Raw genomic sequence first — 27,635 nt, 5'->3', positions numbered from 1 at the left:
GTGTGCAAGAGACGAGATGGAAGGGAAGTGGTGTGAGAATGGTGAAGGGTAGGCAGGGACAGAAATACAAGTTTGTGTGGCAAGGGTGCCCGGAGGGCGTGAATGGTGTTGGTGTCCTGTTTTCTGAGGAGTTTGTAGACAGTGTGGTGAGTGTGACGAGAGTGAGTGATAGGTTGATGATGGTGAAAATGATGATTGGAAAGCTCTTGGTGAACGTCATCTCGGGATATGCTCCGCAGGTTGGTCGAAGCGATGAAGAAAAGGACAGGTTCTGGTGTGCGATAGAGAAGCTGATGGAAAACGTGAAAGATGAGGCAGTTGTTGTGGTAGGAGGAGACCTAAATGGACATGTGGGAAGGAGTATGGATGGTTTTGACGGAGTTCATGGGGGTTACGGATATGGTGTGAGAAATGGAGAAGGTGAAAGGATTTTGGAGTTTGCTGATGGAGCTGATTTGTTGATTTGTAATACTCAGTTCCAGAAAGAGGATAATAAGCTTGTTACATACACGTCAGGTGGGTCGACGACAACCGTTGACTACCTGATGGTGCGTAGGCGAGATAGGGGGCACCTCCGGGACACAAAGGTGATCCCGGGGGAGGAGGCTGTTTCACAGCACCACTTGGTTGTCTGCGACGTAAGGGTGAAAGGTGCGAGGAGAGCTCGGCGGGTGAAGTACCAACCGAGAATGAAGGTGTGGAGGTTGAAAGAGGTGACAGTAAGGGAGGCATTAAAAGAGAGGCTGAGTAGGGTCGAGGATGATGTGGTTGAGCTTGAAAGTGGTTGGATGTCAATGAAAGCTTGTCTGTTGGGAGCCGTTGGTGAGGTATGTGGATGGACAAAAGGACCACCGAGGCACTCGGAAACATGGTGGTGGGATGATGAAGTTGGAAAGAGGATTGACGAGAAGAGGAAGAAGTTCAAGGAGTGGCAGAAGGCGAGGGGTACGGGAGCAGAAACAGCAGAGCATGAAAGTTATAAGGCAGCCAGGAAGGCTGCAAAGAAAGAGGTAGCAAAGGCACAGGAGGCATGTAGGAAAATGTTCGGAGAACGCTTGGATTTGGAAGAGGGTCAGAAAGCAGTATTCAGGATTGCAAAGCAGATAGCGAAAGAGAGGTGTGATGTGATGGGGGTGAGTTGCTTGAAGGATGAAGCGGGACAAATCGTTGTCGACCCAGATGGAATTAAAGGAAGATGGAAAAGATATATGGAAATGCTGTTGAATACAGAGAATGAATGGGATGGCAACATAGAGAGTAACCCTGTTTTCGGACCGGCAGAGAAGATAACTGAGAAGGAAGTTGAGGAAGCGATAAAAGCAATGAAGGGTAGAAAAGCGGGAGGGCCGACGGGAGTTGTGGGAGATATGTTGAAGGCAGCAGGAAGTTGGGGTGTGAAGAGAATGACAGAGATCTGTAATCTGGTGGTGAAAGAAGGCTGCATTCCAGTGGATTGGGAACTGCGTACCCTCATCCCTCTATATAACGGGAAAGGTGACCCTCTGGAGTGTGGCTCGTACCGAGCGATAAAGTTATTGGAGCATGGAATGAAGGTATTGGAAAGGGTGTTGGAGAGGAGGATAAGGAAGAAAGTGAAGATCGACGAAATGCAGTTTGGATTCATGCCAGGAAGAGGAACGACAGACGCGCTTTTCATTGTGAGGCAGTTGCAGGAGAAGTACATGGAGAAGAGGAAGAAGTTGTTTCTTGGGTTTGTTGATCTGGAGAAAGCATTCGATAGGGTTCCACGCAAAGTATTGACATGGGCATTGAGGAAGTTAGGAGTGGAGGAATGGTTGATCAGAGTAGTGATGGCAATGTACAAAAGAGCGCGCACAGCTGTAAGGACGAAGGACGGGAACAGTGGTGAGTTTGAGGTGAAGGTGGGAGTGCATCAGGGTTCGGTACTAAGTCCACTACTATTTGTAGCTGTGATGGAGGTGCTGGCTCAGAACGTAAAGGAGGGTTTACCGTGGGAGTTGTTGTATGCAGATGATCTGGTGTTGATTGCGGAAAGTATGGATGGACTGAAGGAAAAGATGAACACGTGGAAGGAATGTATGGAGACAAAAGGTCTGAAGGTGAATATAGGAAAGACGAAGGTGATGGCAAGTGGTAAAGCATGTGGTGAGGTGGAAAGAACTGGGAAGTGGCCGTGTGCTGTGTGCAGGAAGGGTGTCGGAGTGAATTCCATTCAATGTACAATGTGCGCTGAGTGGGTTCATCAAAAATGTAGTGGTCTGAGAGGGTCATTAACCAGTGTGGCAGCTACATTCAAATGTAAGGTGTGCACAGAGGGAGCTGCAGATGGAGGAAATGTTGAGTTGGATCTTGGAGACGGCGTGAAGCTGGAAGGTGTGAAAACATTTTGCTACCTCGGAGACATGCTGAATGGAGAAGGTGGATCAGACTCGGCAACGGTTGCTCGAGTGAGATGTGCATGGAAGAAGTTTCGGGAACTGGGTGGCGTGCTGATGATGAGGGGAGTGTCGTTGAAGCTGAAGGGAAAGGTGTATGCTGCATGTGTGAGAAGTGTTATGATTTATGGGAGCGAGACATGGGTAATGAACGTAGAGCAGCAACGAAGGTTGGAAAGGGTGGAAATGCGAATGGTTCGGTGGATGTGTGGAGTATCGTTGAGAGAGAGGAAGACAAATGATGAATTGTGAAAGATGATGGGAATAGAGCCTGTGATTGATGCTGTGAAGAGGAACAGGTTGAGATGGTTTGGTCATGTGTTGAGGAAGGATGAAAGTGACTGGTTGAGAAGAGTGATGGAAATGAATGTAGAAGGAAGCAGAGGACGGGGAAGACCGAGAAAGACTTGGCTAAAGATGGTGGAAGAAGAAATGCGGGCAAGGGGGTTAACAAGGAGAGATGCAGAAAATAGGGCAAAATGGAGAAGATTGTCATGGGGACCGCAAGGCTAACCCCCGCTCTAGCAGGGAAAATGGCCTTTAAAATGCATGTTGTATTATATCTTAACAAAAATATTATATCTTACTATAATTCACCAAATGTCTATCCGTCTGTCTGTCCGTCAGTCCGTTCCCAGGTACCGCAAAAACGGCTGAACCGATCGCAACGAAATTTTGGGTGGGTAATCCTGTGACCGCCTGGAGTAAAATAGGCTATATTGTTTTTCCAATTTCAGCTTTGGTCTCCAGCATTTTCAGGTTTGGACTCCCGCCTAACGTTATTGTCCCGGGTACCACAAAAACGGCTGCACCGATCGCAACGATACACCTCCATGCCCGTGGGATTCCCACGGGTGACCCCACTAGTTGTAATGAAATAGTAATCTAAATAGTAAGAGTAGTGAAAACTAGAGCGGCACTCAGTAGAGCACAAACCTCTGCCAGGCTGAACAGTTTACGTTTTATATCCCACAGATAGGCCGGATCTGCCTCCGGACATGAACCAAAATCTAATAGTCTTGATCTTGTCTCCTAACCAACTCATCCACCTAGTTTTGTCATATTCCGCACAAACCCTTTTGAAATATCATGCAAATGAATCATTCCCACCACTGTTTGGAAACCAGAGAGTTCATATAACACTTTCCTGCACGCAGTCTTGAGAAACAAGTTTGTTTGGTCGTGATGACGTAAAATGCCCTAATATTTTATCCAAGTACTGCTAAACGGAAGGTTTTTGAAAGTGCCAAGAAGGTAATTTATGTTCTCCAGTGTTCAAGTATATAATTCAATTTAAATAAAAGAAAGATTTAAAAAGTTGTGGGAAAACCTTTTTTGGAAGTTTATAGCCATTGATGCAGCGTCTTTTGCACCACCTTATTTCATGCATCACATGAGTTCTTCGGGCCCGTTGTTTGTGTCGTATATGACGTCCTTAAAAACAGTATGTTACCTGTTTGGAATGATCTTCAATTTTGTTTGACTGCCAGACAGACAAGATGAAGAAAAATATCTCGCTCTTCTCTGCGCATGTGCGGTCAGGTTCAATTCAGATCCAAAGTTCGGTTAAACGGCAGACTTGTCTTCCGATTCATGTTCCGATTCCAAAGTGTAACATTCAATTTACATATGTTGTTCCACGATCATAAACTGATGAGATGGACAGACAGGAACCAATTGCTTAACCACGTTTTTCGCTTCGCGTGCACAGGGTAATAACAACCAGTGTGCAATAAACAAATAGAAATGAATCGGTAAATAAATACGCTTATTCCTTAACGCCCTCGAAGTACCCAAATGTCGCAGATTTCTTAGCAGTTGTTATCTTAGGACCCATTCACTCAATCGACAAGCACACAGTACAGGGAATACAAATAAGGACGGGAGTTCGATTGCAAACCCGGAGGCAAGCTGTGCAGGAGTCCGGAAGCAAAGTTTTTAGTTATCGAAAGTTATCTGGTGCAACCTGGCATAAAACTTCTCAAACTACATAATTGTGGCTTCCTCAAAGCCCTCTTTGCTCTGGGGATTAAATGTTTACAGCTCCGGCACACTCCGCTCCGCACATTCAGAGACTCTTCCTGCCGATCTCAAGCGCTCTTCTCCAGCGTTATTGTCTCTCGGAGCAGCTGCAACGGTCGACCGCCTCTCTGTGCCAGCTGCGTCACCAACCAACCTCAAAAAAGTTCCCTCTCCTTCAAAGCATACCTGTTAATGGACAATCACACGTGAGATCAACCGCTGACCTGGCCTCGTGGCGGGCCGCGTGAGTGTGCTCGTGTGGTGAGGCAATTATTGCCAACTTCTTCAATGCGGTTTCACCCTGACAATCAGCTCCTGTTGTTAGGCTATTGCCAACTTTCTCAATGCCGTTTTGCCCTGACAATCAGCTTCTGTGTTGAGGCTATTGTCGACTTCCTCAATCCAGATTCACCACCTGCACATTGTCATGACTCGAGCTCCAAAGCTCTTGTGTGCGCTTTGCAAGGACATGTAAACAGAGGAAAATAACATAAAAAATGTACATCCAGAGGTTTGAATAGGTGAGGCCAAAACAGTAGGGTTGGGAAAACAAACATCTCACTGTACATATACAACGAATATCCATTGCACAAATCGTACATCACGCTTATCTGAAATAAAAAAATTGCACTCGTGCCCGAAGGAAGCAGTTCAGTTTGGCATTTTTAATGTGAAATAGGCAAAGCATAGAAATTAACGAAACCCATTAGAATTACCCTTTAGAACCCATTAGAATTACCTTTTATTACCCTTCAGAATTACCCCTTAGAATTACCCTTTAGAATCCTTGAGAATTACACATTATAACCCTTTCGACATAAACACGGTGGTTCTTTTTCTTCATCATTGGTGGATTGGCGGATGGAAGAAAGGACATGGCCAAATATTGAAACGGCTTCATCGCTTTAAAATGCTAAGGAATACCTCATTCTGCTGAGCACTTTTTATTCACCCCTAAGGATCATTCCCACAACAATACATAAGTTTGGTTAACATAGAACACTGTTGTTTAAAACGTTGATTCAAGTAAATATGTAAATGGAATTTGATTTAAGTAGATATTACTCAGGCCGCTGCAATGTTTTTCTCTTTATGTTATCTACTTTTGACAGCTGCCGGCCTTGCTGCGGGCCACGTCTGATGACTTGGATCCCTGCCCGGGCTACCTATTTGAAGAAGCAGCCAGTATCCTACCTGGAGAAAAGAAAAGCTACTTGGTGTTATGAAACTCTGGTGACTAAAAGCTCGGCTGCGTTTCTTGATCTTTCTCTGAAGAGTTGATCAAGCCTTCCATGTAAAATTAATTGGTTAGATAAAGCAATATCCCGTGGTTAATAGTGACTTGAATACTTGATGAAGCTGCTTTTATATGGCTGATAATATTGTCGTGTCGACCCTGCAGTGAATACCACAAGGTGACGGATGGCCAAAACGAGCTTTACTCCAAGGTGTATAAGCCGAACCTGGCGGGATTATCTCTGGCGCGCGCGGGGTAGGACCCGAGGCCTTACCTGAATGGGCGGCCGCGACGGGGGTTTATTCCTCGCCCCACAGATGAATAAATGAACAAGACAGGCACGACAAAGAAATGCAATCAATACAGGGTTTATTTAAATAATGGAAAGTAACAGGGAAGGTGATGTAAACTAAAAGTTCTAAATGAGGGTCCCTCCATACGGACTCAAAGACACGAAAAAGGGAAAAATAATAAAATTAATGGACAGTGTCATGCAGCCACTTAGCTCCAGTCTCAACGAGGGTTTGGTCTGGTTCAAAGGTCTCTCTTCCCTGCGTGGGAAAACACGCGTTGGCACCAAGTCACGTCCACAGCCAGCCGCCGGTGCGAGGCAAACAGGCAAGAGCTTCTCCCTTGGTCCTTCTCGTTCGGCTGCACCGAGCTCCGACCGTCTCTTAGACGCACTCCGCACGAAGCGCCGCACGATCGTGTCCTTCGTCGGTGACCAGGCAAGAAGAGATGAAGAGCAAGCGACCAGGCAAGAGAGACCGCTCCGACTAAAACCAGAGCAAAAAGAGCGATTCAGGCGAAATATTCCTCCTTATCCTTTTCAGCCCAAAATGCTTGACGTCACATCACCAATCGCCGAGCGTGATTGAATCATCGCATCGTTCCTCAATCACTCACAAAGCTCGGGGCGTGGTTTCCTTTTACACGCGTCATTGAGGCAGAGCCTAGTCCTTCATCGAGAAGGTTTGCGTGGAGGGGCGGGGCGGGGTTTAGTCCTATCGGGCAGCTGTGGGGTTTTTGCTAGACCTTCTTGTGTTGTGGGTGAACGGAGCATTCATGGCATGGCTTTTTGATGAATATAAAAGGGCAAAATTACAAGAGGCCTTTACACAAAGGGGAATTATTACCCATAAGCCCTACCTAAATAACACAACTCTACTCCTCCGTGTGGAGACGCATAAACGCTCTTAACCGGTAAAGTGTGTTTGTGTGTGGATGCACTGTACAGGTGTGGAGAGAGGGAGAGAGAGAGAATAGATAGAGAGTAATAAATAGAGAAGAAAAAGTCACAATGGGGTTGACTTATTCGACAAACACTACATATATTCCCTTCCCGCTGATATGGTGGTGGGGAGGGGACCCAATTTAGCGACACAAGCTATTACAGAGATAACTACACTAGGGTTCCTCTACGTGTATTGCAGGTGCTTCCCCAGGGTCTCTGAAAACCATCACGATATGATTTGTCTTCATGAACTGTGTGCTGAGATGGGATGGCCAAAAATGCCAATTCTTCCAGAGGGCTGCACAGACTGCAAATCTTAAATAAACATAAAAATGGGTTACGCAAAACAATTTCAAGTAACCAATTGCAAAACCGACTTTCTCGGCCAAACATCGTAAATCTCTAATCGTTGTAATCGACGGGGAAACGGTCGCTGAAATGCTTTCAAAGAAACCTCCTTCGGTTATTGTGACATCATGGCTTCCAAACGCTGTCACACACAAACCAAGTTTGGTCTCGTTGCATAGCAATTATGCTTAGCCCAATCAAACAGCTCCACAAATATTCAGTGTCCAATTGACATGCACACACGTATCATTGGTTTACCGAAAGAAAAGGTGCTCAGTTGTCTTGATCATCAGAACTAGAATACCAAAACTAGAATGGCACTCGGTAGAGCGCATACCTCCGCCATGCTGAACAGTCTATGTTTTGTATCCCACTGATAGGTTGGATCTGTATCCGGACCTAAACCAAAATCGAATCGCCTTGTTCTTGTCACCTACCCAACTCATCCACAGTTTTATCTTAACTCGTCCAAAACCTTTTGAGATATCATGCTATGTATCATTTTTGGCCCAATCACTCAATGGCGAAGAATCACTTAATAATTCTAGTATCCAAATCTGAATCTTCACCAAAATCTAATCAATTCATCCTTGTCACACACACAACCTGTCCGCCATGTTTCGTCCGAATTCGTCCACAACTTTTTGAGATATCCTGCTCCCAGACAGACAAACAAACAAGGGTGAAAACATAACATCCACCCATCTTCGGTGACGCAGCACAGATCTAAAACTGTACCAGATTCTGCATAATCTTACTATAATTCACCAAATGTCCGTCTGTCCGTTCGAAGGTACCGCAAAAACGGCTCAACTGATCGCAACGATATTTTGGGTGGGTATTCCTGGGACCCCAGGGAGTAAAATATTGTTGTTTTAGTTAAAACTAAAATATTGTTAAAACTATATTGTTTTTCCAATTTTTCCAATTTTCCAATTTTCCAGGTTTTTCCAAACACGATGGAATAATATTTACCGATATGAACAGTGATGTGGCTTTTATTGAAATTCTACAAATACTGTTTAGATTTTGATGACAATTATGAACCTGCCGCGAATGCGGAAGTGGACAGATGACGGCAATGCGCGGGTTTGATAAATATACAAATACAACCGTCATTCAATCGTAATGTGAAATCGTTTTGTTAAAGTATCAATTGATGATTGGAATTGAGTGAATACAATTACAATTTTGAATTCGTAATTGTATTCACCCAACCGTACGGAACTTCACATCAGGATTTAAATATTTGTTTTATGTCACGAATGTTGTTAAAAGTTTATTTTTTATATTAATGTTATTTAATTTGTGATTGGAGTTATGCTGTTTGGAATGAAAAAAGAGATATCGAGTTCAAGTGAATGACGAAATGCCATGATGGTTTCTACTTTCTGAACGTGAATTCGCGGATCGCCATATGCAGATTCGCTATTGACTGGGAATGGAACAAACGTACCCGTTTGTTTGCGAACGGGTACATTTTTCATGGAAGTCCTTCACGAACTTGCTGTCCATGTCTGACATGCGACTGAAGGTGCTACAGGAATGTGGAATTTATTGGTTTCATGCTTTAGCATTCGCCATTTCTGCATTGTCTGTTTGCTTCTGGCCTCTCACCCGTGCGTAGCACGGGTACCTCACTAGTTTTAATAACATTAAATTTTTATCGTCAACTTCTGTTAAACATAGAAACTTGAGGTAAATTATGGGATATCTTCCGTTTAATTATAGTACTACAATTGGATCGCCTTGGCCTAATTGATCTTTCTTTTTGACAACTTTTATTTTTTGCAACGATGACAAATGGGTTTCCGGGCATGCTGACTGTGTCACCGATACTTAAAGGAAATGATCAATTGCACAGTTTGTGTGGTCGTACTTCCAGGCTTGAGGTTTCTTTAATGCCTGCAATTCAGAGATCTCTCTGGAGTCTCCGGGCAGTTGCTACTGTTTGCTGGAATTTCTGATGGATCGTCTAAAGAATGCCTCATGTTATGGCAAGCATAAGGTGAGGTGTCCATTTTGTGTTTTTGTGTTTTGCTGATGCCACCCTAAGTCGGAAACACTTGCCTAAGATTGACGCATTAAAACACTGACTTGAACACTGTCCTCTAGGGGTTTTTATAGTTGACTTTCTGGATATTTCTCTTCCTCGCTTGCTCTCTCCCACTCCCTCGCCCTCACCCTCCCCTCCCCTCTTGCTTTACATGAAATGGTGTAGTGTTCTCCTGAATCTTGGAACACTGCATTACTCCTTCCTTGAACTTTCGAAAATGTAACAGTCACAATTGTGCACATTCTCCTTTATTTCGCTTTCCACTTCTGTTTTTTGTTCTTTATTTCAGACCCTTAAGTTGTGCCGGCATATTTTGTCCCATGGGTCAACACACTTTGCACCAGCTTTGCGCCGGCATGCCTCGTTGCTGCAGCAAACTGCAGGTAAACATTTCCAAATAGCTGCATACATGTAGATAATTCTTCACGTCACCTGAGGGCAAAGTGAAGAGGCTACTGTAATCGATCCGTGTGTGTGTGTGTGTGTGTGTGTGTGTGTGTGTGTGTGTGTGTGTGTTTGTGTGGAAGAGAGAGAAAGAGAGAGAAAAAGAGAGAGAAAGCGAGAGAACGTGAGAGAAAGTGAGAGAGAAAGAGAAAGAGAAAGAGAGAGTCCACATGCAGATTTACTTTAATGTAGATCAATAACAAAATTGAGTGTGCATCGATAATTAAATTAAACAAGTGAATCCTCTTGGATTGCGCTGAGGTTCGGGCATGGAATTTCTAGGAGGAAGTATAATTTGTATGCAATGAAAGTACATGTAATATGGGATCGAGTAAGATCGAGTAAGCTTCACCAGTGCGCGTGCGCGAATTTACGTCACGTCGGCAGCGAGAAGGCGTTCCCCAACACGAACCAATCAGGAACTGCCACGCCCACTTATATGATCTCAGAATTCCTGTGACAGGAATTAGCGTTACACTGGCTGGAAGTCATTCGCTAGAGGCGCTTCCTCAGCGCCAATCACCAGTGCGCGTGCGCGAATTTACGTCACGTCGGCAGCGAGAAGGCGTTCCCCAACACGAACCAATCAGGAACTGCCACGCCCACTTATATGATCTCAGAATTCCTGTGACAGGAATTAGCGTTACACTGGCTGGAAGTCATTCGCTAGAGGCGCTTCCTCAGCGCCAATCACCAGTGCGCGTGCGCGAATTTACGTCACGTCGGCAGCGAGAAGGCGTTCCCCAACACGAACCAATCAGGAACTGCCACGCCCACTTATATGATCTCAGAATTCCTGTGACAGGAATTAGCGTTACACTGGCTGGAAGTCAATCGCTAGAGGCGCTTCCTCAGCGCCAATAACATTGGCTACTTTTCTCATAACAAGGAGCTGATACTCGAGATCCCTCACATTTTGGTGGTATGAGCAATGCCTCTGTGTAATATGAAAGTTAAATTTTGAACGGTTTTAGAAATAACGCGTACACAAGCTAAGTTAATTCAGCCGGTGATTTATTCAGGTTGAGTTGATGTTATGAGGAATAGATATCTGCAATATGAAGGTTAATGTTCAACGTTTTTTGAAAAATTATTTGAAAAGAATTTGAAAAGAAAAATTTGAAAAAAAATTGAATCATTAATGATCTCTCCGACTCTCTGGAAAATCCTCTCTATCTCTTTGCTGCTGACTCCACTCTGCCGCTCCATATCCCAATCCTCAGATCGGCAGTCTGCAACCTCCTCACTCTCTGCAGACCTGGACAATATCACAAACTGGTGAAACAAGTGGAACATGTCTTTCAATCCTGACAAATCTCACACACTCACTTTGTCTCTCCGAAAAGACCATCTGGAAAATCCTCTCATCTACTTTCTGAACGATCCTCTCCAAGAAGTTCTGTCACTGAAGCTTTTGGGTCTCACTATCTGCCATGATCTTTCCTGGGAAAACCACATTTCCAAGCTGGCCTCCAAAGCCAGTCGCCGTCTGGGCATCCTCCGTCGTATGAAGTCCTTTCTGGGCACTTCTGAGCTCCTCACTACATACAACGCTTTTATCCACAGCTCAATGGAATACTGCTCTCCTCTCTGGGCTGGTGCTCCTGCCTCACACCTAGCTCGGCTTCATGCGGTTGAAACCAAAGCATTCAGAATCATTGGAATATCATGTGATGAAGCCGATTCTGAGGGCCTTTCTCTCTCACCGCAGGCAGGTAGGTGGTCTTTCTGTCTTCTACCGACTCCTCTCCGGCCTTGCTCCCCCTGTTCTGTCTGTGCTCTTTCCCCCAAATATTCCTGCAGGACGCACAAGATCTGCTAGCAACCCTCTTCTGGTGTAACTGCCGAAATCAAGACTCTCTGCTCACCTTCACTCCTTCATTCCTCTTTACTCCCGCCTCTGGAACAATCTCCCACACTCTCTTCAATCCCACCCTCCCTCCAGGTCTTGAACAGCTGTTCACCACCATCTCTTATCTTCCCCCATCCAAAACCTTGATCTTTTCTTCACCCATTTCAAACACCCCAAATCCGCCTCTTTAAATTCCCAACTACTTTCCTGAAATTCCTAGAAGTGTTCATTTGCTTTATACCGTGTACCCCTCCCTCCTCCCTCAGACCCACCCACCCCTTCCACAGATCTACCGACATCCCTGTTCTCTTCTGTTGTTGTGCTTGTGTGCTTCCCTCTTTCCCCCTATTGTCTCCCACTCCCTTCATTGCATGTTTTATGTGTCTGTGCATGTTTTCATGTTCAATGTGTTAGCTCTTATACGAGCCCTGATTCTGTATACAAAAAAATAATAATAATAATCACGTACAGAAAAGTACATGGATGGATGGTCGGCGGATATACTATAGAGACAAGTGTGCCCGTTGCTAGTACTTATAAGAAGAAATTGTGTCAAAATGAGTGAAAGTTTGTGGCTGCATGAAAGAATCCAGTCAATGGTGAAATTGCACGTTTTCTTTTGCTAAAAAACCTTTTATTCCATTTGTGTCTGCAGCATACAGCAGTGTTGTTGGCCCACTTGCAGATCGATCATTTGATCAGAAAGTGCGATCCACAGCTGCCGTGAGTATTGCTTGCTGGAGATAAAAATGATAGATTCCCCCACTCCTCCTCCCCACAATTTGGTGGTGAAACAACACCAACGTTTGGTTGCAACATTGTCTTTCCTCTAGGGCTTCAAGCAGGCAGAGCACCACCACCTTGTGTCAGACCCCATCCTGACCCATTAACTTTATTACCCCCATTAACCCCTCCGGATCGATCCCTCTTACTTGCTGTTTCCAGTGTTCCCTCCTCTTTTCTCCCACTCTTCCTTTACTGTTCATGTTGTTGTTATTGATTAGGCCTAGTCAGTTCTGCTCAAACAGGCCCGCTGCAGGGAGATAGCCGATTGATCTCCCGGGAGCGACCCAGAGATTCCTCACATCGAAGATGTTGTGCTCTTGCTTTGGTGGAGTCAGGGCTGTGCAATCTTCCGTAATGTGGTCGGCAGGAGTCTTTTTCTTAAAGAAAACGTCGAGTGTAGACTGCACAGTTGGCTTCTTTTTCTCGTCGTATATTTCTCTATAACAACGAAGAGCCTCTTTTAGTTGTCGGTCGAACTTGGCAAAACGATCGACATTCATGTCCATACTGTCGATCACCTGTAGGCCTTTATTGAAGATGGCGAATGCTTCAGCCAATCCTTTCACAGTGAACATCTTCTCTGGTTTGTCCTCTTCTTTTTTTCTCCTCTTCCTTTCTTCGCTCTTCTTCTGCCACTTGCTGCTCCTCTAATTCAATTAAGTCTTCATTAGATAACTCTTCCGGCAAAAACTCCACCAATCCTTCCATGACAACTTCGAGCTCTAAACTTCTGGCTAACTTCACAATTTTTCCACCAATCTCGTCCATCATGTTGTCCTTGTCGAAAGTTTCAAACGAATTAACATAACGCTTCATACACTTTTTCCATATGCCAATCATGCACCATTCAGACACTTCCTCCCATGCTGCAGCAATATTCTTGATACACTGAAGAACGTTGTAACTTTTCCAAAACTCACGAGCTGCACGATTATTTTCATCTTTAACTCCAGGTCAATCGCCTTCCTCTTATTTTTCTCCGATCCATCAGTGGATGCACTCTTCCTCTTGCTAGACATGACGATGGCAGTACGGTGCATACACTTATGGGCGATGGAGCATAAGGGATGTTGTCAGCGTGAGGCACAAGGAGCAACTGAGATTTTTGCGACGGTCTTAAGTGCGAGTCGTCGTCACCGTCATGTACGTACGCTCTGCGTGTCAAGCTCTCAGAAGAACCATCCGACAGAGCATAATTTTGATCTTAGTTCAGATACAGTCATAAGTGTATGAAAAACTCACAGTTGCCGACCTGGCTTCGCCCTGTTGGGGCTCATCAGGGCAACGCAGTGAGTCCTGCATACACTTATGACTCTGAAAACCTTTCGGTTATATACCAGTTATTATGCGATTTCATACCATCAGTGGTGAACCGCCATGAAAAGTATCCCATCCAGCTATCGCTGTACCTTAATGGGTACAGCGATAGCTGGATGGGATACGGTGGATACTGGATGGATGACTGTGACGTCATTACGTGCACTCATTAATCTGGAGAACTGAAATTATATTTAGATTGGTTACTCCCGGCTGCATCCAGGCGATTCCATATAATGAGTGGATACCAGAGATAATGTGCCGTGTGGCAGACGGTGCTTATCGCTCCCATTAAGGTACAGCGATAGCTGGATGGGATACCTTAATGACAGTTCACCACTGATGGTATGAAATCGCGTAATAACTGGTACATAACCGAAAGGTTTTCAAAGTCATGTGTATGCAGGACTCACTGCGTTGCCCTGATGAGCCCCAACAGGGCGAAACCAGGTCGGTAACTGAGTTTTTCATACACTTATGACTGTATCTGAACTAAGATCAAAATTATGCTCTGTCGGATGGTTCTTCCGAGAGCTTGACAGGCAGAGCGTACGCAACATGACGGTGACGTCATTACGTGCGCTCATTGAGCTGGAGAACTGAAATTATATTTAGATTTAATTAAAAAAAAAACCCACCTTTAGAGGCCATTTTTCCCCGCAAAGCGGGGGTTGGCCTTTTTCGGGAACCGTGGTTGTTGTTGTTTTTCGGGCCCCTTTTTGAAGCAATGTTTTACGGCCGGATGCCCTTCCTGACGCCAACCCTTTTTGCCGCCTTTAACGACAAACAGGGAATTACCAGTGAACTGGTACTCAATTAGCCGACCTCGGAAGGATGACAGGCTGAGTCAACCCCCCTGGTGTTAATTCAGCGATTAGACCGGGATTCGAACCCAGGATCCTAGGATCCTAAGCCGGCACCCTAGCCGCTAGCCCAACACCAGGGTATATATTTAGATAGATATATATCTATAGATATATATATATGACGGGTTGGCCCCCCCTTTGGAACTCAAGAAGAGGCACCTTGAAGCAGCAAAATGTGGTTTAATACAAAATCGAGCAAACACAATATTGTGGAGCAAGCCTTGAAATCGCAGGGCCTTGTCACACAAGACCTGCAAGTCCAAGCCACACTGAAATCATTCTGACACAAGATCCTTTATATAATCGAACAAAGCCTAAAAAAGCCTCCGCTGAAGTAATGACCTCAGACAAGAGAGATTAAGTTTAAAGGCACAGAAAGTAACATATTTCTCAGGCTCTAATTCCAAACAAGCTGGGCTTTCCAAGGCCCAGCAATGCGTTCTCATAATAAAGTTCTATGATGTGAACATTTGGCAGTGAAACATAAGAAACCAGGCACACAATGATCAAGGGATACATATTACATCACACCCTGTTCGAGGTTAACTTGAAGGCAAACAAGAATCATATGACAACTATTCCCATAACTTTTCTCCCTTTGGAAGATGCTGAAAAAACGTCCCCAAGGTTGGATTTTGACCGAGCCGTTAAAGAACATGTTTTGCATTGAATCTAGCTTTTTGGATGCAAGCAGAAGAAAGACATAATTATATATATATTTCTCAGGTGCCCTGGGTCACGTGGTGTGCCCCCCATGGCCCCCCATGCCCTGCCATGCCCTGCCCCCGACATATTTCTCCCTTTTGTCTTTGAGACAACACCTCGAAAAAGACAATTACCCCAGTGGGTCAGCATCCCCCCCCCCAGGCATGCCAGGCGCGCCATGCGTCACGCATGCTCAGGGAGAGACACCGGCCCCTAATTGTAGCCGTCTAACATTCAACGCATAAATTGTTAGCCATAATTCGCGACGAAGACGCCTGGTTAGAAGATAGCTGCCGCCCGGCCGCGTTCTGAATCCACCCTCGACACGGCGTAGGTGCTACCCAGTCGCCAGCCAGATAAGGGGCCCCCCTTATGCAGGTGCGATCCTCGCGAATCAGGGCAAACAATCGACGTCCAATGCCATCAAGCCTTGTACGTGTGATTGCTCTGCGGAAGAAAAGGTGGCACATCCATCATCACAAATCTTCATCTCCTCATATTCACAAATCTCCTCATTGTCTGAATCAGCGTCAGTATTCATAGTGTCGGGTGCCTTAAGCTGAAACGACCCCAAATTGCTTAATTACACAGGTGGTGTAGGTGGTGGTGTAAGTGGTGGTGTAAGTGGTGGTGAAGGTGGTTCTCCCGGATATCCCGGATATTTGTTTGCCATTCGCTCCTCTCTACTTGCATAAAAGCAATAGCTCTTAAAGGAACCTACACTACCTATATCACGGGTAAAAGAATCCCAATCCCAATGAAGTGAACTAAAATCATAATCGTCATCAGAATCCCACGCATCAGCGCCATGAGACGATAGAGTTGGCCGGTTCGCCGATGGTCTTTGGATCCTTCCCATGTAGCGAAAGAAACATCTCGGTGGTAGCGGTGGATGGGGTCCATCCTGTGAAACATTTTCTCACACACACCATGATCAAATTCCTAGCCCCCCAATTATGATCAGTCAATGGAGAAACTCACTACATTGTCTCCATCTTGCTTTGTTATCTTCCTATGTGCAACCATCATTTTTTGTAAACACATATTTGTAAACATCATCTCGTATTGCTTCCATCCCATCAGTGTCTCAAAATCTGAAGCACAATTTTTCCTATATTTTTGCCTGCATCTAATATTCACTCATCTCACTAATCATCCTGTGTAAACAAATTATCCACTGACTCATACCATAATTCACGTTATTAGCAGCTGGTAGTTAAATATCAAAATACATCAACTGGTATTCTTCCTTTGATAACCTCTCCCTTACCATATTCAAGCGAATTCCGCACCAGTATAAATCACTGGAAAAATATTTCCTTTCCCTGCGCTTTGTCCTAGGTTCTAGAACCTGGAGTCAACCATGTAGAGTAAACATTTCTTTACACATCTTCCTAGGGGAAATTGCCCTATCACCTCCCCTTACGAGTAATAATTCAATTGCCCAACGTACCTGATGGAGTTCTGTTCACCTGGTCTGCAGAGCTGTGATCCAATCTGCACCAGCACCCAATCACCTCTTCGATTGGTGTCAACCTGCCTGTAGCAATCTAACGCAACGTTATTAAACGAAATTCACAACTTTACATTCATTGGTCCCCCCAGGGCAAGCCAACCCTTGTATCACCTTCTTATCACAAAAACAACAGTCCATAACCAACCACTTTCTTTTATTTCCTGCCTTTACCATTCACTTTTTCCAACCTTCTCCCTTTTCTCAGCAAATCCTGCAGATTCACTTGTCATTGACAAATAATTCATCTGATCCGACTTTCCTATAACTGGCAGACAGACAATGGCGAGCCACAAGCCCCAACCCTACAAGGCTCCAGCTCCCATCCAAAGGACACAAACTCCCTCAGACTGGCATAATCTCTTTGCCAGCTTACGTACAAACCAAGACTGCAAACAAATAGTTGTCCAATAAAAATCAATTATCACCCTATTGCACCATATTGGCACTATATTGGCAGAATTCACTTCAGCTCTCCACCACTTCCGTGTCGAGTGGCACCGCACAGCCTTGCTCAACCACACCAACACAGCACACACAAAACACCGAATTCATCCTCCCCAGCACTCATTCCCCAGTTCAGGAGCCACCATTCTGTCAAAATCATTAAACACGCTCAATGGCAATCCATTCTGCTCAGGATTGCGTGCTCCTAACATAATACTGGATCCCAGCCACCGTTTCTCCAAAACAACTCCAATTGTTTTCCTTTTCCCACACACAAGCCAGTCGTCCAAGCCAGCAACTGTACACAAGATATCCCAGCACGCCGTGACCTTCACACCCCCACCAAGCTAGTATTCCCAAAAGTCAATCCATGTTGTCTTTTCTCTTCCAGTTATACAAACCAAAGTACACTTTTGTCTGCATGTACTTTAACCATGATTATATGAGACCCAACACTCGGACTGCTCCCAGGGAGCAGTCATAACTCGCCTCCACACCTCATCCATTATCCTACCAATACCTTTACCTAGCTTCAGGAACACGCCTTGTTCCAGGTGTGTGCGCATCCACATCCTTAAATTGGGCGACCCTCATTTGTATCCCGGCTGCCCCTCCACCTGGAGCATGGCCACCCCCCAAAACGACATTGCACGAACCCCTTCAACACCTGTCTAAATAAACCTACTGCCATTATTCCCATGATCACTTTCAACGAACCAATTTTCCTAATCCACCTGTTCAATTTTCATTTCACCTTAAAGTCAATCCAATGTCCTCTAATACCTCTCCCAGCATCACACGCACCTGTTGCAGACACCTGTTTTAGCCTCTGGCCCAATAGCTGCCCGATATTATGAATATTCCCAATATCCCAATAAACAAATAATAACAAGAAAATAACCTGATCTATTTATTGAAATAGAACTAATTCTCATGTTGGTCAATTTTCTCACCCACTGTGACTCGCGTCAATCCTGCCATCCCATTCCCAACCACATTTCCAGCGAGGATGACGTCACTATTTCACACCTTTCCTCCCTTGAACAGCGGGAGTCCTCCAAGAGATGCATTCCGATGTAAATCACTTCAAAGTACCCGATTAGCCCTCCCTGGAATCGCACCTTTAACATTACCGGCACCGCCCTTTCTTGGTTCAAATCCTACCTCTGACAGACACAAATCCACTGCTCAACTCTATCCTGACGGACTGCATCACTGAAATAAAATCCTGGCTTCAAATCAACTTCCTCAAACTTAACTATGATAAATCTGAAATAATCGCATCATCTTCCTTCGAACTCAGAGCACACCGACACAGTATACATCAAACATTGGATTCATATTTCCACAGAACTCCACCACTCTGTTAAATTCTAAACATGCCCAATGGGCAATCCCCTCTGCTCAGGGCTGCAAAATGCTGGATTCTAACCTTCCCAAACACAGCTCTTGTCCGCCAGGCTGCAAAAATCAAAGCATTTTCAGTCCCCCTTTTCCCATACACTAGCCAGTGTAAGCCAGCCAAACATAAACAAAGAGGTTCCAGCGAGCTGTGACCTCCATAACTCTAAACAAATCCACTGGCACTTTTAAAACAAACCTTTTTTTTTTCCCAGTCACTTACTAAAATAAAGTGCAGCTCTTGTCCGTAGATATACGTTAACCAAGATTACATGAGACTTGACAACAATAGTACTGCCCCGTGGAGCAAGGCATCAGAGACAACTCCCCTCTCCACCTGGACTTACCCCAGGTAGAATTTGGCTACCTACAGAGAAAGTACCTACACAACACATTTACAAACCAATTCGTCCCCTCGTTGTATTAGGGGACATCACAAATGTTCCACCACAATTCACAGCAGGTGACCACCCACCTGCCTTTGAAGTCCTTCTCAATCATCTTTCCCACGAAAATTTAATCGATTTGTCTGACGCACCACGTCTGTCCAGCAAATTTTTTGAGACACCCAAGCATGTCATAACAAATGGCTGTCCAATTCTGAAATCTCACAAAACCTTTTCTGAGGGTCAAATGTAACAGACAGCCAAGACAGACCGGCAAATAGGCAGGGGCAAACCCCGAGGCCCCAGACACCATCACCACACACATACCCCGCATCACATAGGAGTATCAATGAGCCGGACAGCAAATGCCATATGTCTTCGTCCCAAATCGAGGGCAAATTTTCACAATGGCAAACAATTAATATATTGTCCACATTCATCTTGGTCACCCCAACCCATCCTGGCTCTCCCCAAGAGCTCCGTGTCCGGACAGACAGACAGATAAACAGACCGGGTGAAACCATAACCATCCATCCTTCCGATTGGACTCACGCCAGCATCACATGTCATTCTTGCCTTCATTCAACGCATTCTGCAATCCCAAGTCGGTCGAGTACAAGCCCCGGCCATGCCGTTGAATAAACACCCAGTCGGTTGACTCAGCCTATCATCTTTGACTTTTACTCCCATGCAAAATCTGGAGAGCTGTTAATATGTATAATTACTCTTTAAAAAAAATCCAAACTGACATCTTTTATTTCTTGGCCCCAAATTTACTCAGAATTAATTTTCACCTTACAACATATAAATAATATCATTCCAAAGTACTCATCCGGATTGCCCAACGCCTGCAGGCAATGTAGGGAACCCCTTGTCAGTCAATCACAGTCAATGACACACATCAATGACACACACACAATAAACACAAATACACGCTGTAATGACAGATCATTCATTCCCTTATACACACATACCATGTGACTGACACTTCATTCTCCATACAATACAGTATAAATTCATGCACACTCCATATACTTCCTACCTGTGAACTTACCTGGCCCCTTGCTGTGAGCCTATCCATCCCTTGGTTTCTACCTGGATTTCTTTCTTCCTGTGCTTTATCTGCTTTGTCCTCTGCCCTTGAAGGCTCAGCACTTCTCCTGCCTTCCTCCTACCTGGTACCTGCACTCTTCTTCCAGTTTAATATATCCTTCTCCAAAAATCACATAAGGTTCCTATTTCCAAATGTAAAAATCACCGATATCTCCCATGTCTCACTGTTTTAATCATTGTCTCTTGTTATAATCCTCCCTCGCCTGCCTCGGGCACGCGAATGTGTCCCCTGCTTGTGCACCGCATGGGATATCCGCATTCCTATCTCGATTCCCTCCCACGAGGGCTGTTGCCACATCACCACGGCAACCTGCCTGCACGTCTCGGCTCGCGTGTTCCCAGCTGGATTTCACACGCCTCGTGCATTATAATCTTCTCTGTTACTTCTTGCAGATCTAAACTCATCTCTTGTCCAGAAAGAGCTAATACTTGACCTGCCTATAGCATATTGTCAGAACTCCTTCCTTTGGGTAAAAACGCACTGGATGTGCTGCCTTAAATCCTGGAACAGGACGAAGAAGGCCTTGGGGGGGGGGGGGGGGGGGGGGGTTATCAGATACACACATCCAGTACGTAGCTTAACTTACTTATCCAAGCCCTCGCCGGGGGTCTAGTCTTTATTATACCTATGACCTATTCTTATCCTTATCCTTATTTTTATCCTTATCCTTATCCTTATCCTTATCCACCCACGCCTGGGTCTAGTCTTCTTCCCACGCCGGGGTCTAGTTACCTACTTCCACGCTGGGGACCTGAGGGCTATCCCTCGAGGGCTATCCCTCCTAGCCTAGGGCGCCCTCCTTGCTCGATTTATTAATCCACTCGTGCTCTGCTTCAACTTGGTTCGAGATACATGCTCAGGTACAGTCCAGAGGCCCCACACATCCAAAAGGAAGAGAGAGGCTTTAAATTTAGGTATGCAAATATGCTTACCTCAGCCCAAATGGTGCCAGCGCTGGCTTTTTGCCTCCCCCCGACCTGAGGAGCGTGGCCCCCCTCGACATGCACCTGGATGATCCCACTCCTGACACCAGATGACGGGTTGGCCCCCCCTTTGGAACTCAAGAAGAGGCACCTTGAAGCAGCAAAATGTGGTTTAATACAAAATCGAGCAAACACAATATTGTGGAGCAAGCCTTGAAATCGCAGGGCCTTGTCACACAAGACCTGCAAGTCCAAGCCACACTGAAATCATTCTGACACAAGATCCTTTATATAATCGAACAAAGCCTAAAAAAGCCTCCGCTGAAGTAATGACCTCAGACAAGAGAGATTAAGTTTAAAGGCACAGAAAGTAACATATTTCTCAGGCTCTAATTCCAAACAAGCTGGGCTTTCCAAGGCCCAGCAATGCGTTCTCATAATAAAGTTCTATGATGTGAACATTTGGCAGTGAAACATAAGAAACCAGGCACACAAAGATCAAGGGATACATATTACATCACACCCTGTTCGAGGTTAACTTGAAGGCAACCAAGAATCATATGACAACTATTCCCATAACTTTTCTCCCTTTGGAAGATGCTGAAAAAACGTCCCCAAGGTTGGATTTTGACCGAGCCGTTAAAGAACATGTTTTGCATTGAATCTAGCTTTTTGGAAGCAAGCAGAAGAAAGACATAATTATATATATATTTCTCAGGTGCCCTGGGTCACGTGGTGTGCCCCCCATGGCCCCCCATGCCCTGCCATGCCCTGCCCCCGACATATATCTATAGATATATACATCTATATATATATGTATGTGTTGTGGAAAACCAATCAGGTCCACACAACTTTAGTCCAACTGGTGGTTTAATTCCATTTAGATCATAACATCATCCTGTAATGCAGGAAATACAATAAGTATACGATGTGACATCACATGGGACCATTCATAACATTCAATGCAAGCAAGCTGGATATTCTATGCCGGCGTACCGTTAGCGAGTCTACCAGATGTAACGTGTCACAGGAGAAATCTCGGAGCACCGTCCGCAGCAGCGGGTCTTATAGTCACGCCCCTAGCGGTGTCAACGAGCAGCGAGCATCTCCCCCGGGTTCAGTACGAATACGATTTCACTACAGTATGTATACAGTATATATATTGTTACGGACCGCGGATAAGATGTTGTTTTGCCGAGCGGATGGCCCCGCGGCCCTAACAGTTACCCCGACTAACCCGATTCCCGAACGTTGGCCGGATCGCGCCACAGGTATTCAAAAGGGAAAAGACAAAGGCGACACGGATGTGAAGAAGAAGAAGAAGAAGACAAAAGACGTACAGAAGAGTAACAGGATTTATTATTTACACGCTCAAAGTAACCAAGGAGAAGGAAGGATAATAAAATAACATACAGAAGAATCAGAGACAGTGCAATTATTAGCTTACCTACAGTCTTAATTAACCCCAGGACAGAACAAACAAAAGACAGACTCACGCCGGGAATGATGATAGGAATGGCAGGATCTGGATGGCTGGAGGGGGGGGGGGGGGGGGGAGGAAGGTTCAGCTGGACCCGCAGCACGGTCGGGTCGGGGATTAGCAGCCGCCACCCTTTATCGATCAGCTCGTTTAACAGCCGCCGTTCCTTCGCGGCCCTGCTCAAAACTGCCGTCAAGGCCCCCAAGCTGCTGTGGCTGAAGCTGCTGTGGCTGCTGCTGCTGTGGCTGCTGCTGCTGTGGCTGCTGTGGCTGCTGCTGCTGTGGCTGAAGCTGCTCTTGTAGGGATCCCTTACTCAACTCCTCTCGTACTCAACTCAACCACACCTCTTTTCACGTCTCCCTTTTGGTCCAACCACTTCTTTCTCTCTTAGTCCAACCACACGCACTCGGCTCTTGCGCGCGCGCTTTTATAGCGCCTCAGGCGATCAAGCCGCCGGCCTTCAGGACACGCCCCTCGGTGAGCTCGCTTCGGCCCTGATTGGTGGGCACAGGCCCTCTGACTCCACCCTTGATGACGATGGGCGGGCACGCCCTTCTTCCCCGAGCTGAGCACATGCTTAATGGCGGCTATTGTAGTTGGCAGTAGAAGTTTTGGGAGTGGGAATGGGGAATGAAAGGGGATCTATCTATTTGAATTCGGTGCAATGGAGTGTCATCTTAAAGGAAGACAAGGCCTTACCCTAATACACATAATAAGGAAATAAACTACTGAACAGGGGTATTATGGTGTCCTTCATGTATGCTTTATGGAACTAACTACGGGAACGCCCTTTTGACCTTTATACAACCACAAACGGAGGGAGGAGGGGCGATATTTTCAACAACCTTTTACAACAACAATAAAATAAAAAAAACCATTCTCATATCCACAACAATATATGATATATATATATATATATATATATATATATATATATATATATATATACATTGAGATATGTATATATAATATATATATATAATATATATATATAGATATTTAGATAGATTAAATTTTAGACTCAGCAAAGTAGCCACCTTTTGCAGATATAACCGCCGAACACACTCGTGGCATTCTTTCTGCAATGGAAATCAAATATTGTTCGGGAAGTTCTTCCCAATAGTAAGGGAAACATATGAAAATCTGTTAACTAAATTGTTACCAAAAAATTTCTTCACCAATATGTTTGTAAAGGTGTGTAATAACATGTGTTAAAATGTTGAAGGTCAACTCCCGTGGGAAACCCAGAAAAAAAGCTGTTGAATTCGGGTACCGAAAAATTATTTTCGAGAATTTTTATTTTTAAAAATCGGCCCTTAAGTAACTTATGAGGGGTCAAATAAGGGTTTTTCATGATTCTGAGTTGATTGTTAACATTTATATTTCACCACAGACACTCCTTTGTGGAAAAATAATTTCTAAATATATCTCATTTTCTACTTTGCAGGACATGGAGTCTAGCAATATGGATGAAGACGTTACTCCACCTGTGCTCAATTGCTTCATCTGTGCACGCTCGGATACACCAGCTGAAAGGCTCATACAGGCAACTCCAAAGGGATACTCAACTTTATTGAAACAAGCAGAAACTGTCGAAAATGTTACTGTTGTGGAACGTATGAAGGAGGCTCAAAAGGAAGGAAAACTGAGGTACCACCAGAAGTGTAAAAATGATCTGTACAACAACTTTGTTGCAACCACCAAGAAGTCAGCTCAAGCATCAAAGGCAGAGAAAGAGTCATCAAAGTTGAAGAGAAGACGCACTACTTGTGAGTTCAGTTCATCAACTGGCTGCAGTTCTAGAAGATCACAGTCAGTTGACCTCCTGTATAAGGATGTATGCATTCTTTGCAACCAACCAGCCCAGCTCTACAAAAATAATCCAGCACAAGCTAGAAAGAAATACAGAGTGCCAGATAATTTGACTGCAGATACACTGAAGGCAAGCTTGCTGAAGACAGCACGGAGTCGCGGGGATGACTGGGGCACTGAAGTCACTGGACGCCTGGAAGGGATCAACGACTTGGTAGCAGAAGAAACACTGTACCATTTGCGATGCAAACTTATGTTTGCGAGAGGTGACAGTTTGTCCAAGACTGATGAGGAAGGAAAAAGGAAGAGAGGACAGAGGAGTATTGATGAGGAGCGAGAGGCAGTTTTTATTGAATTCTGCGAATGGTTAGACTCAGAATTAGAGCATGGGGTAATGAACATGGACCAAGTCCATGAAAAGCTGCAGGAGTTTGATCAGTCACCAGAGAAGAGCCTTTCTTATTCAAAGCATTGGCTAAAGATAAAACTTCTAGAGAAATACGAAGACACCTTGTATTTCACAACACAGGAAAGAAGGGCAGATGTACTCTGTCTCAAAGATGGCACCGACAATATTCTGCGAGAGCATCATGCTAATCTTGACCATGGAGATGAGAAGACTCAGATCATAAAGACGGCACTCAAGTTCATATCCAATGATATTGCCTTGATTGATTTAGGTCCAAAGTCATACCCCACCACACACAGTATGACTGACATCGATAGTCAGCTGACACTTGTTCCTGCAAGCCTTCAGATGTTCTTGAGACCGATTGTCAAGACAGACGAAAGAGTTGCCGTTTGGGGGCAGAATTTTATTAAGGCCTGTCGACCTCGGTCTGGAGTATTGCCACACCAAATGGGGCTTGCCATACAACTTGATCATAGATTTGGGTCAAAATGGATGCTCAACAAGTTCCACCGGCTGGGATACACTGAGTCTTACACGGAGACACAAAACTACAAATACTGCTTCCTTAATAGTAGGAGTGGAGATGATGTTCCAGATACTTCTGGCACTCTTGACACCATTGTGGAGGAAACCGATGAACAGATCAATGATGAGGTTGCGGTTGATGCTGCGCTTGAGGGCAAATCTACCCGTCATTCCAAGGTTGGGTGGTTTTCACCTGCTGAAGTCTTATCTTGGATCAATGGGTAACATCATGGAAGATTCTGGACTACTAGATGTGATCCAGTTGATCTATCCTGGAAGTACGACAGCCAACCACATCATGGATGGAGGATGTTTTGACAAGGCAATCCGTGTTCACCTCCTCATCGATGCAGCCATCTATCAACACATCATGAAACTTGCCTTCACTGAGGAGGAGCGTGGTGACATGAAGACCTTCATGGAGAAGGTGGCTGATGGGAAGATGGGAGCCAGACACTCAGACCCAGTAGTGCCAGTGTTTGAGCAAAGGTTTGAAGAAACCTTCAAACGACTCGCAAAAGGAGGAAGAACACCTGCACTCTGGGTGGAGTACCACCACATGGTAGATGTGATCAAGGTCTTTCTCAGAACCGAGCGACTTGCAGACCACAATGGGCATCTGTCCTGCATTGTTACCAAGATGCTTCACATCTTTGCCGCTGCAGGCCATCATCAGTATGCCAGGTACAACATACAGCAGACCACAATGGGCATCTGTCCTGCATTGTTACCAAGATGCTTCACATCTTTGCCGCTGCAGGCCATCATCAGTATGCCCGGTACAACATGTTCTCAAGGAAGGCAGCGGCAGGAGTGATCAAACCAGAGACTCTACCTCCAACAGAGGGTGCAGCTGCACAACATTCACTCCGTGCCTACCTGCAGACCCGGGACTGGATCCTTCTACAGAGCATGTCTCTGAACCCCAGTGACTATGGATGGACAATAGGTGTGCATGGGTATGAGCCAGTTCCAACACTGGACCCCACGGCTCCTGAGGAGCTATTGCAGTTCACGAGCTGTAATTGTCATGGAGATTGCAGCAACCGGCGATGCAGCTGCAAGAAGAATGGGGTCACGTGCATCTCGGCCTGTGGAGTCTGTAATGGCATTACATGCAGAAACTGCAGTCATGATGTTGTTGAGTCTGAAGAAGACATAGACAATGACTGTTGAAACTTCTGACATTGTGAATGAGAAATAACTCTTGAGTATTATATATGTATGTGAAATAAAAGCTACTTTGTGTGTAAATGTAAAAGTGAAAATATAAATGTTAACAATCAACTCAGAATCATGAAAAACCCTTATTTGACCCCTCATAAGTTACTTAAGGGCCGATTTAAAAAAAAAAAAATTCTCGAAAATAATTTTTCGGTACCCGAATTCAACAGCTTTTTTTCTGGGTTTCCCACGGGAGTTGAACTTCAACATTTTAACACATGTTATTACACACCTTTACAAACATATTGGTGAAGAAATTTTTTGGTAACAATTTAGTTAACAGATTTGTGAAATATCTCATAAAATGCCCTTACTACAACACTTGCAGAGGTTCCCACAAATGTGTTGCACTTGTAGGTTGCTTTGCTTTCACCCTTCTGTCCAGTTCATCCCAAACCAGCTCGATGGGGTTTAAGTCTGGAGATTGTGCTGGCCATTCCATGTTTTGAAGCCTACTGTCTTGTTCTTTTCCTCGAAGGTAGTTTTGACATAGCCTGGAGGTGTGTTTAGGGTCATTATCTTGCTGTAGGATGAACCCCTGACAAACTAGGTGTATACCAGAGGGTATTGCATGGCGCTGCAAAATGCTGTGGTAGCCCTTTTGGTTCAGGGTGCCAGTCACTCTGTGCAAGTCACCGACTCTGGATCCAGCAAAAGAGCCCCAGACCATCACGCTTCCTCCTCCATGTTTGACAGTTGGTGTCACACACTGAGGAACCATCCTTTCGCCTACTCGACGGCGTACGAAAACCCTGCATGATGAACCAAAGATTTCAAATTTTGATTCATCTGTCCATAAGACCTTCTTCCAGTCTTCAGTAGTCCACTGGTGGTGCTTCATGGCCCAGACAAGCCTCTTTTTCTTATTTTGCCATCTTAGCAATGGCTCTCTTACTGCCACTCGACCTGTCAAACCTGCAGCTCGAAGTCTTCTCTTCACAGTTGAAACTGAGACTTACTTACTTCGACCAGTGTTAAGTTGTGCTTGAAGCTGTTGTCCTGTGAGCAGCCTATCACGCAAGCTGTTGACTCTCAGAAACTTGTCTTCTGATTCTTTTGTGGCTTTGGGTCTGCCAGACTTATTCCCGTCAGAGTTTCCTCCAGTTTCCAAGTG

The 27,635-nt window shown here is 45.0% G+C and overlaps 1 protein-coding gene across 2 annotated transcripts in view; it reads left to right on the top strand.

The window, feature by feature from the left end:
• TEPSIN (TEPSIN adaptor related protein complex 4 accessory protein) overlaps nt 1-27,635 on the top strand; it is a 74,803-nt gene that overhangs the window by 12,731 nt on the left and 34,437 nt on the right. Inside the window, exons 2-5 of one of the 2 annotated variants that reach the window (XM_068108897.2) lie at nt 5,552-5,624; nt 9,175-9,266; nt 9,604-9,697; nt 12,266-12,333. In XM_068108897.2, the coding sequence (XP_067964998.1) occupies nt 5,552-5,624; nt 9,175-9,266; nt 9,604-9,697; nt 12,266-12,333 (327 nt within the window). Of the gene's footprint in view, nt 1-5,551; nt 5,625-9,174; nt 9,267-9,603; nt 9,698-12,265; nt 12,334-27,635 lie in introns of those variants that run through there. The other variant, XM_068108904.2, reaches the window with a different exon arrangement.

Source organism: Myxine glutinosa, chromosome 1, assembly GCF_964187855.1.
Source record: "Myxine glutinosa chromosome 1, kmMyxGlut1.1, whole genome shotgun sequence".
NCBI lineage: Eukaryota > Metazoa > Chordata > Myxini > Myxiniformes > Myxinidae > Myxine > Myxine glutinosa.
This window is presented reverse-complemented; position numbering and strand designations above follow the sequence as displayed.